The sequence below is a fragment of the Dasypus novemcinctus genome, chromosome 13, assembly GCF_030445035.2.
Source record: "Dasypus novemcinctus isolate mDasNov1 chromosome 13, mDasNov1.1.hap2, whole genome shotgun sequence".
Lineage (NCBI taxonomy): Eukaryota > Metazoa > Chordata > Mammalia > Cingulata > Dasypodidae > Dasypus > Dasypus novemcinctus.
Window position 1 is genome coordinate 55,882,956 of NC_080685.1, and position 14,687 is coordinate 55,897,642.

General features: G+C 41.4%; 1 protein-coding gene across 1 annotated transcript in view; it reads left to right on the forward strand.

Annotated features, from left to right (window-relative positions):
- BRINP2 (BMP/retinoic acid inducible neural specific 2) overlaps nt 1-14,687 on the forward strand; it is a 109,795-nt gene that overhangs the window by 48,506 nt on the left and 46,602 nt on the right. Inside the window, exon 2 of the mRNA XM_004478214.3 lies at nt 13,741-14,087. Within this exon, the coding sequence (XP_004478271.1) occupies nt 13,819-14,087 (269 nt within the window). The 5' untranslated portion in view covers nt 13,741-13,818. The remainder of the gene's footprint in view (nt 1-13,740; nt 14,088-14,687) is intronic.

Consider the following 14,687-nt stretch of genomic DNA (forward strand, 5'->3'; position numbering starts at 1 on the left):
CATATTTCAAAGACTTAGTATGAAAAAAATTGTAATATATCCCAGTAATAATTTTTTTAAATTACACGTTGAAAATGACAATATTTTGGATATAGGGGTTAATAAAATATATTAAAATGAATTTCATCTATTTTTATCTTAAAGAACTACCAGTAAATTTTAAATTATGTATGTGGTTTGCATTTTATAATCAGTCCTCATAATTCATTGATTCCATATTTGCAAATTCACCTCCACTCACTAAAATTTATTTGTAACTCCAAAATCAATACTTGAGGCTCATTCATGGTCATTTATGGACATGTGCAGAGTAGCAAAAAAATGGTCACTCCACACACATGTTCCCAGCTGAGGTCAGCTCTCATTCTGTAAAAAAAAAAGTGTCCTTTTTCGAGTATCTTTAGTGCCACATTTGTTGCATTTTTGTGCTTTTTTTGGGGTGATTTCACTGTTTAAAATGACCCCAAGCATAGTATGGAAGTGCTGTTTTGTGTTCCTAAGCACAAAAAGACTGTGATGTGCCTTATGAATAAAATACATATGTTAAATAAGCTTCACTCAGGCTGAGTTATAGCACTGCTTGCATGAGGTCAATGTTAATGAATCAGCAATATACATTAAATAAGGTGTCTTTAAGCAAAACCACATAAAACGGAGGTTTTGTATTGATCAGTTGACGAAAATGTTATATCCAGAAACTCCTAATTCTACTTTTCCCCTGGGAGCAATGGTTAAGTATTTGTTGATTCAGTATCTGCAGCAACTTTGTTGAACATAACTACCACAAATAATGAGAATCGACTGCATTTCTCTTGTCCTGCTCTGGAGCTAGCCACTACAATGTAGCAAACCACCTGTTATCTCTAAAAAAAGCTGTAAATAGCCAAGGTCTGTCTACCTTACAGCAAAATCTTAGACAACCCCTCATTCATCAGAATAGACAAACATATTTTAGATTCATAGACTGATAAACAGCACAGGCGTTAGCAGTTAGAACAACTAATGTTGGTTCCACCTGCTATCTATCCATGTACCAATTTCTGTCTCTTTTTCCTTTTCAACTTTGGAATAATTTCAACATCATAGAAAAGTTACAAAAGAGCACAAAGACTTTCATCTTTCCTTTCCCCAGAAAGACCTGTAAATTCTCCAACTGTCGCAATGTTGTCCTTTATCTCAAAAAACCCAGGCTTGCACAGAGCACGTAGTTACCATGTTTCTTCAGTGTCCTTCAAGACAGGACAGTCAGTTCCTCAGTCCTTCTTTGACCTCCATGACCTTAATATTTCTGAAGATGATGCACTCGTTGTTTTGTAAGATGTCTCTCAATTTAGGTTTCTTTGATGTTTCCTCATGCTGAGATTATGTATTTTGGCAGGAATATCACGGTGATGCTGTGATCTTCTCAATGGATCCTATCAGGTGGAACATGATTTTGTCTTGTCTTATTACCAGTGATGTTAATTTTGATCACTTGAGTAAAATGCTGGCTGTCATTTTTGTCCACTGTAAAATTGTTCCTTTCTCTTTATAGTTGATAAGTATTTTGAAGAGAAAGACTTTGAGATCATGTAAATATTCTATTCCTCATGTCATTAATAACTATTTTAAGGGAGGTTCTTTGAGACTCTGAAATATCTTATCTCTCATCCAACTTTCACCTCCTGGTTTAGCATTGATTTAAGTCTCTTGCCTAAATGAATTATTAGTATGGTGGTTCCTAAATGATGACTTTATAACTCCAACATTTTTCCTACATTTATTAGTTGACACTCTATTGTAAGAAAAAGCATTCTCTTCTTTATGTTTATATGTATATAATTTTGTTCTCAAGAATTCCTATTTTATTCAATAGAATATAATTCATTATTATCATTATTTGTTTTGATGCTCAGATTGTCCCAGATTTTGCCAGGTAGTCCTTTCAAACTAGCTCTGTGTTCTTTGGACACATATCCATCATCCTTTGGGCATTTTTTTATCCAGTGGTGTGCTAGAGCTGGCTGACGCTGGCTTGTAAGAGCTGATCATTAAATATTAAGGAAATTTGTGAGTCAGTTGATATTGTATTGGCAACTTGGAATCAAACATGGTGAGAGTAGTTACACATGGAAATAGACATAGGCTCCAATCAGAGCTTGCCCTCCCAAAGAACCACTTGTTAAACATTTACCAGCCTATGACTGTTTCTGCCACAAAAAGATGTTCCAGGCTCATTTTATATTTTTCCTGCCAGAACCCTGTAATTATCCATTTCTCCAAGGAGCTCCGATTTCTTTCAGTGGAGAGTGTTTTTTTTAAAATCTTGAATCCAGTGAGCTCTACTGGACAGAACTAGGAAATGTGATTATGTGCATATGCATATGCATTTACCTATACACATATACATATACACACACATACATTTAAACATTTGTTAGAATACTTACAGTAGGAACTAGGAAATATATGTGTGTGTGTGTGTGTACACCCTTTAATCTTAAATAACTTTTATTTCAGAATAAATTTAGGTTTACACAAAAGTTAGAGTACAGAGGTTCTGGGTCTCTTTTACCAAGCTTCCTCTAATGTGAATATCTTACACAAAACTATGGTGCATCTGTTAAAACTTAAGAATTATCATTGATACAATACTACTACCTAAACTACATACTTTATTTGGATTCACCAGTTTTTCCATACCTGCCCTTTTTCTGTTCCACAATTCAACCTGGATATCACATTGCATTGAGTGCATGTGCATTCAAACACACAACACATGCATATACACACTCTTACTTCTACATCTATCTATATTTATATCTACATCTATCTACTGATTTCTACCTACCTACTTACCTACCTACTCACCACTCCATCATGAAAACCATGAGCTATACTTCTAATTCCAAAGCTACACCACAGAAATTATTCAAGCATTTATCCTTTCCATGTTTATAACTCCCTTCGTAGACCATGAGGAACTTGGTTCCCATTATGCTCAAAATATTTACTTATTGACTAAATCCTCCTGTATGTAACTAATCTCTTGACTCCATGAGGCTTCTGTCCCACTCAACCACCTACTTCACGCAGAACCTGAATTTTAGTAGGTTGCTGTGCTCACATACGCCTGTTTATTGGCTTTTTGACTGAATTAGGAAGTAAAGAAGGAAGAAAAGAAGTTATATATGTTTCTTAATCTCTCAGAAGCTCATTTTCCTTGTATTAATTCCTCATAAATTACTAATACCTACCTTTTTGGAAGCAAAGTGCTTAGCACACTGGCCAGGAGAAAATAAGCCCTCAGTAAATAGGACTTGCTATGGTTTTTGTTGTTATCATAATCAAGGATCAAGCATAAAAGAGGAGGCCTGGATGGAGGGCTGTGGTGATAGATAACTTTTGGTCCTTGCCACTATGACATGTGTTGGGAAACTAGATATGCAGGTAAAACTTCCCTAGAAACTTGGTCTTCCATTCTCCAGAGACTCTTTATGAGTCCACGTGTCCACGTTCATTAGGATTTGTTGGTGTAAGTCAATTTTTCTCAACCTTAGATATCTGGGGTCAGATAATCCTTGTTGTGAGTGCTGTCCTATGCAGCACGCCAGGCCTCTACCCACTAGGTGCCAGTAGCACTCCACCACCCAGTTACAACCAAAGATGGCTCTGGACATTGCCACATGTCTCCTGGGGGGGGGGGTGGGGGGGGTGGCAAAATCACACCCCTCTTTGAGAAATATTGGAGTAAATGTTTAGCGATATATTAAGAAAATCCTAGGTTATTCACCATGTTTGAGGAATGGAATATTTGGCTTAATTTTAAAAATTCTTAATAACTTTGTACTATTTTTCCAATGACTTGGAATGAAAATCACTTATCCAATACAAAACTGAGCTGAAAATAATTTAATCCTAGTTTTGATTCAGAAGTTATTGATTCACACCTTAGTTATCACTGAGTTGTGGATGTGTGCAATTCCTGGTCAGCACAGAGACTTGTTAATATAACAATTAATAGAGCTTGCCATAGGGAATTTATAACATGGATGTGCACATACCATTTTTCAAAAGAAATCCAAACATTACCTTCTAGCCTTTTCTCCCACCTCTGCCTTCACACATTTTACATTCCAGCTAAATGGAATGTTCTTTCTCCAATAAATGTTCATTGGGTGAATTTATTAACTTTTCTATAAGGAAGGAATTGGGAAAATTATTGCAACATTTTTACAAAGAGTTTAATTTGTCAAAAAAGGTTTAGGAATTCAGTAGCAGTCAGAGCCAGAACTAAGTCAGGTTTCTTTAGAATCACTCTAATTTTTCCATTGGGTGCACTTAAAGTTTTGCACAAGAACATCCAGACAGTGTCAAAATTGCTAGAGTCTAAGTCTACAGCCTCACCTTTTTAGTGAAGAAAGAACTTGACATTCAAGAAATTAATGAGGAACTCAACAAAAAGCAAAATTAACAGCAAAACAGAACAAAACAAAAAAACCCATAGCAATTGTATAGTTTCAAAATTGTCAAGTAACGATTTTGAATCCCCCCTCAAAACAACAATGAAGATGTCCTAAATTCAAAGCACCCCTGCCCCTTTTTTTTTTTTACCACCACCTAGAGGGATTTCAGTGATCTGGGCAGGACCCTGGGGTTTTGCATCGATGCCCAGGATGGCATAGCAACAAGTTTCCTGGGCTGAATACTAAACGAGAATCCTCAGCAAACTCTTCCAGGGTGCTGATTTTGGTGTATGAATACCAACTTCTGGTACATTTCCAATATCACTTTAATAGGTTGCTAATATAAAGGCCCTGGTTGTCTGCAGCAGTCAATTTAAGGAAAGGAGGGTCATTTGGCTCAAAAACTGAGGAGAGGATTTGCAGTGATGGATTGGCTTGCTCCCCATTAGAAGGACTTTGCAAACCATGGCTTCAGACTATAAATTGAGACTAGTAATCCTAAAAGGTTGACTGTGATTTCTTCATGTACCTTGGAAACCTCTAAGGTGGCTTCTGCCACCATACCACACTACTACACTTCCCGTAGGCAGCATCTTTACTGACTTGAAGCCCCTTTGTCTCCTTGCCCCACTCAGCCCAAGTTGCCATGTCTAGTCAAAAGTCTGTGGAAAAAAGAAATCATTCTCATCAAGAAAAGCACTTAGGGATGGATTTCTTGGACTATCCTACAAAAAGAGAAAATGACTCTTTCTCAGTGTACTTATTGACATTCATTGAGCAGCATATAGTTTATTTTAGCTGGAGTTTGTGATGTAGCATCTATATTTAATTCCACAAGCTGTCAGGCAACTCATATATTTACAAACACAGTCCCGGAAACAATGTGTTTGCTGGTCACAGCTGCATCTGTAATATCTCAGGAGCTCTGCAAGGTTTGGCATAGCGCAGGGCGTTATCATTTTACATTCGGGTCTGTGCCAAGGCTCAAACAGGGCAGAGCGGAGGCTGAAAGTTCAGATGCAGCCACATGCCTGGAAGAACACCAAGAGCCAGAGTTACACTGAGGGCTGCAGGTCAGAAGGGAGTGTCACTTGTCAGTACCACCTCAGCTCTACAACTTGCACAGCGGTGAGGAATGTCGGTGTGATTAGTGTAGGTTTATTTTGGTGTTCTAGGCCTGAAAGAAACACTTAAACTACTGGATGTGTAGACAAAGGCTCAGGTGGGGAGTGAGCTGGGGCTTAAGCAATGGAAAACAGGCTGGCAAGGACAAGTTCTCTAGGAATGGAATCAGCTGGTGGCAAAGGGTATGGACTAAACTAGCCTCAGTAACTGTACCCTGTGAGCATGGCTGGACATATCAAGGGCAGGGTCCAAATGGCATGATTCAGGCAATCTTGGTAACAGGAGGTCCAACCTCCTGGCCAGAATGCATGAAGAATTCTAGGTGTGGTGCCGTTCAGGCAAAGGGACAGGCAATTTTTGGAGACCTGCCTCCAACCCCTGTAGCAGGAAGTGGGGGAGCTGAGAGCAAGGCCCTTACACCTTAAATGGGTACCCTGAGATTGGACAGAAAGGAAGGAGATGGGAAATTGGACACAGGCTCAGTGGGGTTTGGTGAGATGAGGGGAGAGCCCTATGACTCAAGGAAACTAACAGTTGTGGGTCTGAGGTTTGGGGAACATTCCTCGCCATATAGTTTTTAAGATGGCAGATGTGAAATATGAGGCCTTGCTGGCAAGCCGTTCAAGTAGGAATCACACAGCATTCCCAAATGCAGAAGGCCTAACTCCTTATCCAAGCCAGGAAAGTGATTTTAGATGAATACTGCTTTTGTACTCTAAGGTTGTAGACTTTTCCATAATTCATAGTAATTTTGTAAGAGAAAGTGACCTAGAATAATCTTGAAGAGCCTCATGTGACTACAGCTTCTTTAAATTCCATGGATTTTAGGTTTTTTAGGCTGCTTAGACTGTCTGAAGCACTTCCTTGTGTGAGCAATATTGGCTTCTGTTCCTGTGTTTGCTCCTCTGTAAAATGGGTCTGTTAACAATACCATCCTCATAGGTTTGTGTGAGAATTCAGTGAATTAATGCATGTAAATTATGTAGATCAGTGGTGATGATGATAGCAGCTATGGGACTCATGGGTCCCAGCATTTGAAAATGTCAATTTACTCGTGACACATGTGAAATCAATAGAGGCAGAAGGCACTTCAGATTCAGCATTGGGAGCCCCACGGTCAATTCCTGGTTCTGTCCCTTACTGGTGGTATGGTCTGGAAGATGGCCCTTAGCTTTCTCATCTACTGGACAATGAGAGGGGACTTGATCACTGGTTCTTACCTGGAGATTTGTATCAAAATCTCTTGGAGGTTTTTCAACATAAACCAAAATATAAAAATTGACTCCACCCCAAGATATCAGTTCTTTCTCTCTTTCCTACACACCCTCCAGTCTGCCCTGATCCCTGCACATACCCTGGACTGCTGAGAACCACAGGGCTAGTCACCTCTAGGATCTGGCCTCCATCCCCAGTTCCATTATGTGATCAGGTGTAAATTAACCAAGGACCAACGGCTGTGGGAAGGCAAAGTAACCAAGTAATCAAAGGAAAGCCTAGCTTTAAAGGCTTCTGGGAGAAAATAAGTCTAAAAGACATGATAGCCAGATGTAGAGTCACAGAGAGGAAAGGCAGGAGTGAGCACAGTGACAGGGGTCAGTGATCAAGGCCACGGGATGAAGGCAAAAGGGCCGACTCTGGAGGCACCAGCAAAGAGGACTGCTGAGGTCACTTGGAATGGCCTGTGGGGCCCTTCAAAGGTTAACAAGGACACATCCTTTTAGCACATTTTCTCACCTGTTAAAAACAAACAAAAGCATCCTGCATTAGGGGGCTTCCATGGACTCTATGCTGGGCTATGGAAGAGATCATAGAGCTCACTCACGCAGCACTTGCCAGGGCCAGGCACTTTTTAAGGGCTTTACAAGCTTGCACTCACTTAATTCCCCTAACCCAATGAGGTAGCACTATTATATTATCCTATTTTTACAGATGAAGAACCTGAGGCAAAACTGGAGGAGCCAACTTTAAGAAGCCAGGCAGTCTGGCTTCATAGTCTAACTCATAACCTTGACACAATGGAGGAGCTGATGAGGGTGGGGGCGGGGTGGTTTCAGCTCCTGGCAAGGGAAGTGAGATTTGTTCCCTAGGCCACAAGGAGCTGCTGGACTTTAAGCCAGGAGAGTGATGGAAATGGCTTTGAGAAGGCTAGTCTGTGTGGAGATAAGTCCTTAAAGGCATGGAAAGGTGCAACTTTTCATGTAGAGGTTCTATTCGATGGACAGTGCCTTCTTTCTTTTTTCTGTAGACCTGGTGACTTCCAGGGAAGCTCTGGGGCAGAGGGGAACCATCCCGTCTGAGCACTCTGACCCTGCCTTTAGCAGGCGAGGCCCTCGGCCCTCTGCCATCTTGTCAGTCAGCTTGTCTCTCCAAGGAAAGTGCCAAGGTCAACTGGCAGGCAAATATGAATCTGCAGAAACTGATGGGTGAATCTGTCTTTGATATGTGACGGGATGGTTATCACACAGCAGAAACCTATATATTTGGGACCCTGAGGGGCTGGAACCCTCAAAGTCTAATATCATACTATCTGTGTGTGTGAGTGGATGTGTGACATTTTAAAAACTCCTTATAGGATCTTCAAGTCCTATTTTTGTTTATGCCCAATGAAGACCAAGATTGAGTCTGTCTTGTTCACCATATTTACTCCCATCATCCTAGAAATGACTTAGGAGCTGACTGACTGTTGGATGGACAGAGGTGGGAGACGATAAGGAGGCTGAGTTATTGAGTTATAGGTCTTAGAGTCAGGATATGAGAATTTCACTGTTTTGACTTCTGTGCTGATAGTACCCCTACTTCCACTTTTGCCCTTAAGGAGTCTACACTCCAGAATGTAACATCATTTCTCTCATCTAACTTCCCTTTCTAGTAAAAATTTAAAAAAATGTTTTGCATCAGGATGTGGATGACAAGAACAAATAACACTTTCTGTGAGTTTTTGCCACCAACACCCTCAGACTTATTTAAGAAAACATCTCCTCAATAGAGTTGGCCAATTACCCACTCAAATGGCTTGAAAACTTATTTAATGTCACTGCCTAATCACTTTATTAAATGTCACTGCTTCAGCAGGCAAGGATTTCTGCTTTATACCTCACTTCTCTTATACTTTACTCCCTTTCTGAAACACAGAGTTTCCTTCCAAAGAACACTAAGACCTTAAAGCTTCTCCCTATGTGTTTGTGTCCCTTTGATTTGCATTGAATTATGGGATTTCAGCATTGGGTGAGACCATAGGCATCTTATATCACCGTATCGATGACCAAAGTGAGGCTCTCAGAGAGAAGTGGTTTGCCTGAGGGCACCAACTTGTATGGACAGGCCGACATTTTTATGCAATGGTAAGTCACATAAAGGGAGCAGTGAAGTGTAAATAGTATAGGATACAGAGTATGCTGCAGACCTGGATCTACCACCAGGGTGGGCAGTCTTGTGTGATTCACCATTCTCAGCCTCAGTCTTCTCATCTACTGAAAGGGAACATGGAAATTGGGAGAGGAAGACTGTGTCAAATTTTATTACCCGTACCTTATAAGTAATAGCAGTCACACAAGTATCAGATTATATATTTCTGTTGATATTCATCAATAGTAACTGTTAACATAAAAAATTTTGTTAATAATAATATTGTCACGTCTATTACTCCTCTCTTGGCCTATAACCATAGTCTAGTCATATCTTAAATTCCTCTGACCTAGAAGCCATCCTCTGCAATAATTTTCATACATTTCTATCTCACATGCCACTATCTAGTGCATGGACAGCAGATGCCCAGATTCTAATTGTGCTGTCTCTGACACACCCAGCATAAATGGAGGCTGAGAACAGTAGGAGGGCACAAACAAGTGCTCAGTAGGGTAATATTCTTTGAGTAGTGGAGGTTCAATTCTAATAAGCACTAATAACTCATAACTGCACGGCCTCCTTCTCATGGTATCTTGTCTGTACCTGGTCTTCTCTATTGATAAAATTGTGGCCCATTGACTAAGTTATTTAGCAAAGGAAAACCCATGGCTTATTTTACCTGTTCCTCTGTTCCAAATCTAATTGATCACTTGTTTGGATGTAAAACTCTGTCTTAAGCGTCACCTAAGTAAACACAATTATTTGGATTTTACATATAAATTTATAATTTTTTTCATCAAGGGGCTAGCGTAGCCAGTATTTTAACATGCTGACATGTCACATGAAGGTTTACTTAAACAGTCACTTTAAAGACCAGAAGGGTAAAAGGAAGCATCGTGAGGAAGATGTTGATTGTTTTATCTTGCTGAATATTGGCTGTACCACCAAAAGTTGTGAAGATTTAGACAGTAAAAATTTTCTTGACAGGTTGCTGTTACCAAATTTCTAGTAACATTATTTGTGGAGCTTAAGTAAGAAATGGCAAAGCTGGTCTCCTTTAAAAGCCTGATTTTTATATAACTGTCAATGCAGCAATTATTTTATCTTTTTTTTTGAAAGATGAAGGAACACGTACCAGAGGGTTTTTTTTGAAGAAAGTTTTTGAAACCTGCTTAAAACTTCTCTTTCTTAAAAGAGATTTTTTAGTCAAAATGTCTTCAGATCCTGAGGAAAACCAATGAAGCGGAAACTATATTATTCCAAGGCCAGGTTTTTCAGAGGAGACGTCAGCACTGAATTCAGGCATTCTTGCTGTGCTCAGCAGACTTGGCCTAGCAATCAAAACCATTTGATTCTAAAGCTGATACTCCTATAACCAGGGAGGTTCTAGCACATTGCAAACTCTGAAGAAGCATAATTACAAACAAAGAATGACAAGAAGCACACTTAGCCTTAATATAGCTTGCTTCTCACACACATGCTTTCACATCTCCTTATAAAACCCCTGATCCGCAGGTGAGGTGACTGCTCTCACCTCCACGTTACAGCACGGATTACCAAAGGTTCAAGCCTGGGCCACGGCCACTATTTCTACTGGTTCACAATGACCACTCGAAGAAATGCATAGAATCAGGTATTTTTGAGGACCTATTATTTGCGAGGGCTAGGTATATAAAAACCAAGACTGTCGTTGTCTCTGTCCTCAAGAGATCCACAACCTAGGAAGGGAGGGTGTGGTGTGACGGGGTGGAGCTAGGGGCATAATCAGCGTCACTCTGCTCAAGAAACTGCCATGCGAACGGCTTCTTCAGGGAGCACAGTGAACTCTCTCAGAGGCAGACATTAACACGGAAGAGGAAAAGGATGTAGTTGCCTTATATGTGTCCGTGTTAGTTTCTTACTGTGTAACAAATTGCCATGAACTTCGTGGCTTAAAACAACACAAATGTAATATCTCCTAGTTTGCATAGGTCAGGAGTGTGGACATGGGTTAGCTGGATCTTCTGCCATTCTCATCTGGGAGTCGGGGTCCTCGTCCAAGCTCACGTGGTTGTTAGCTGAATTAATTTTCTAGTGCATGTATGGCTCAATTTCCTGTTTTCCTGCTGTCTACCAGGGTTTGCTGCCAACCCCTAGAAGCCCCCTGCAGGTCCTTTCCACTTGGACCCCATAGACAGTTTACCACATGGTTATTTTCTTTTGTTCAGGCCATCAGGAAGTCATCTCTTTGATACTTCATCTTCTTTTCCAGGCTCACTGATTAGGCCAAGCCCACCCAGATTATCTCCCTTTTGATTAATTCAGAGTCAACTGATTAGTAACCAAGTAATGGAAGTGGGGTCTCATCAGATTCACAAGGCATTCCCACACTTAAAAGGAGGGGATTGTGCAATGTAGGCCCGGCAAGGGGCAGGAATCTTAGGGACAGCTTTAGAGTTCTGCCTGCCACAGTGTCCTCCCACCCATGTCAGTGCATCTGTTCCTTGCTGTGTTTCCCACCTGGGGCTCCTGTGTCAGGTAGCCTTCATCTCCAAACTGAACATTCTTCCCTCCTTTCCATCAATATACCTTTTAAAAAACAGAGCTATATTTGATCAGAGGAATTAATCACTAATGGTAGAGTTTCAGGTAATATAATGAACCCTGGCTTTTGTATTGATAATGTTTAGCATAGTGTCTTGCACTTCAGAGTCCTCAAGTTATGTCTCATAAATAAATCGATTCATGAATGATTGAATGAGAACTATTTAGGCATCCTCATCAGATTACATCCACATAAAAATGGCCCAACCTCATTGAGCAAGATTGATTATTCTCTTTAGTTTTAAGTCACTTTTCCCCCTGATTTAAAAGTAATCCATGCTCATTATAAAACAATAGTGAATTTATTTCTTTCCATGATTTTATATTTTATACTTAACTTTTTTAATCCATTCTGGAACTAATTTCCCAATATTATATATAAGATAGTCCATTCCTTCCCCAATTAGTCTGCAATGCTTTTTTCCCAATATACTAAGTTCTTATATAGAATAAGGTCTATGTCTGAGCCATCCATTCTGTTTCATTGATCTGCCTGTCCGTTTGTGTGCCAGTACCACCTATTTAATCACAGGGATTTTATAATATGTTTTAAGCTCTGGTAGGGCACGTGCTGCCTCATTATTCTTTCAGCCCCTCTCTCAGCCAGTCCATTAAATGAGGGTCTGTCTTGCTGCCTACATTAGCACGTTAGGTGGCAATAGCTTCCTCCAGCCAGATCTAGTTTCATATTCTTGCTCTGCCTCTGGCTTAATGCCTCTGTGTCCCAGTAAGTTTATAATAATAATGTCTATCTAACAAATTACTGGGGAAATTAAGCGAGGCACTTTCTGAGAATCACCCCACACTTAGTAGGTGGTCAGTACTAACTAGCTGACACAAAGGAGTGACTGAAGATCTGGAAACTCGTGTTTTTGTTCCTCCATCCTTAGGAGCAGGGACTCTACTCTTCTAAAAGTATCTTACCTGAATGCTGAGGCTGTCTTTTATCCTGGAAGGATCCAGGATAGCTACTTGGGTCCAGTAAAAGTGCAACTCCTCCAGGATTTGCACTGAGCCACCAACAACCTGTTGGTTTTGTTGAAATAGAGCCATCCCACAATACCCTGGGGGACATCGACCTCTCCTTCCAGGGGCTGAAATCCACTTTGCCACCCTTGCAGGAGTCTGGAAGTGGCCCATCCCCAGGAACACATCACTGCTCAGCAGCCAGAGAAAGTCCTCAAGCCACGAATTGCTGATGCTAGGAAATCAGTCCAGCACACACTGAAGTATTGTGTGCAAGAGGAGACTCGCGGGCTTCCATGGCTCATACTACAAAAGACAGAAGAATGAATGCAATTCTAAGAATCCCACAGAACTGAAATGGTCCCTTGCATTCCAACTCAGAAGAGAGTGGGGCATGCACTCATTCATTTCTTTCCTAAGGCTCTCTGCAGGCCTGCTCTGTGCTATCAGGAAACACAGGATACAAGAGTGAGATGCTGCTCTACCTGGTGGAGCTTTCCTGCTCTACCCTGAGTAGACAGAAAGCCAGATGGCCAACCCTGGATATGCATTCTGCTCTCTGATGATGGTGATAAGCCATTTAGATTTTCCACCCTAACTCCATCGGTGCATGACCTTCAGTAAGAGAACAGATCTGATGTCTGAAGCTGGAAGGGGACTAAGATATGATCTAATTAAGCTTCTTTATTCTCAGTAAAAGGAAACTGAACCCAGAAAAGGAGAAATATTTGCCCAACTTAACCCAACTCCGTAGCAGCAGAAGGACTTCACTACTTCTCTGTCCCACTATTCTCCATCTGAATAATGGGGTTGCCACTTGCTTTATATCAAGCTTTTAGATGCAGCATCTAGTCTGTGAGGTTACTTCTGAAACATATTGACATTCCTGAGAAAGAAAGACATAAATAGATGGTGATGAGTGACTCAACATAAGAAACAAGAAAGCAATATAATGTAAGGGTCCTTGATCAGACCATCTGAGGTCAAATTCTGGTTCAGCTCTTATTAGCTATGTGAACTTAAGCAACTTTCTTATTCTCTCCAAACCTTCATCTTTTTATCTGTAAAATGATGAAAATAGTGTTTTCTCATGGGATTGTTTTAAAGAATTAAATGAAGAATTAATACAGATGAAGCACCAAGCCTAGAACCATGTTTTGTTACTGGGATAAAGTACCTCTAGAATGAAGCCCTGTTCAATTATGTTTGATGCTCACAGGCCCATGGGGTAAGACAAGAATGCCCAAGCTGACATTTCCTTGTTGTCCTTTTCCAGTTCTGGAAGCCCTGGAGGAGCAGCACAGAGGGGGAGAGTGTGGCGAGAGAATGAAGAAACCAACTGCTCAGGAGAAGCATGAGGTGGCAGTGTGGCACTTGGTTTAGAAGGCTTCGGCCGGCAGCGGTCCTATGGACGACCCTGCTGGCACTGGGCCTCCCCGGTTGGGTATTGGCTGTCTCGGCCACTGCTGCCGCTGTGGTCCCCGAGCAGCATGCCTCCTCAACCGGCCAGCCTCCTCTGGACTGGTTGCTCACAGACCGGGGCCCCTTCCACCGTGCCCAGGAGTATGCTGACTTCATGGAGCGGTACCGCCAGGGTTTCACAACCAGGTACAGGATCTACAGGTAAGTGGGAACCTCTCCATCTGAAACACGGGCTTCCCTCAGAACCCAACCTGGGCAAGCCCTGCCAGAGTGAAGGGTTCAACTTGCTAAACCAGCTGGAATGCCCTCAGACTGAATTAGAGGTGAAGGCTGGGGGAGCACCAGCAGGGAAAATAAGCCTACCATGTTGGTTTTTAAAAAAAGAAAGAAGAAAACACACACAGGCAGGAAAACCTGCTGATGCCTCCTGGGGCACTGAGCAAAAGGGTTTCTATTTATAGGCTGTGCTGCTTATAAATTGAGGACAAATCAGGCAGCATGGAGTCAGCGTGGAGCCCGTGCTGCTGCAGGAGGTCAGAGTCAAATGCTGGGGCCGAGTTTTAACTAATGGGTTAGACACTTTTATGAGTTGTAATTACTTAGACATGCAAATGAAGGAAGGGCAGCTCCAGCTCCTGCCTTAGAGGTCTGGGGAGCCCTGCAAGGTCAGGAAGGAACCTGCCCTCCCCTTTGACACCATCACAACCTCAGGTTGCCTTCTGCATGCAAATGGACTGTATCTTCCTGTCCCCTTATGCTCATCCCCAGGAGCATTGTTGCTGAAAGTCAAACATGAGACCT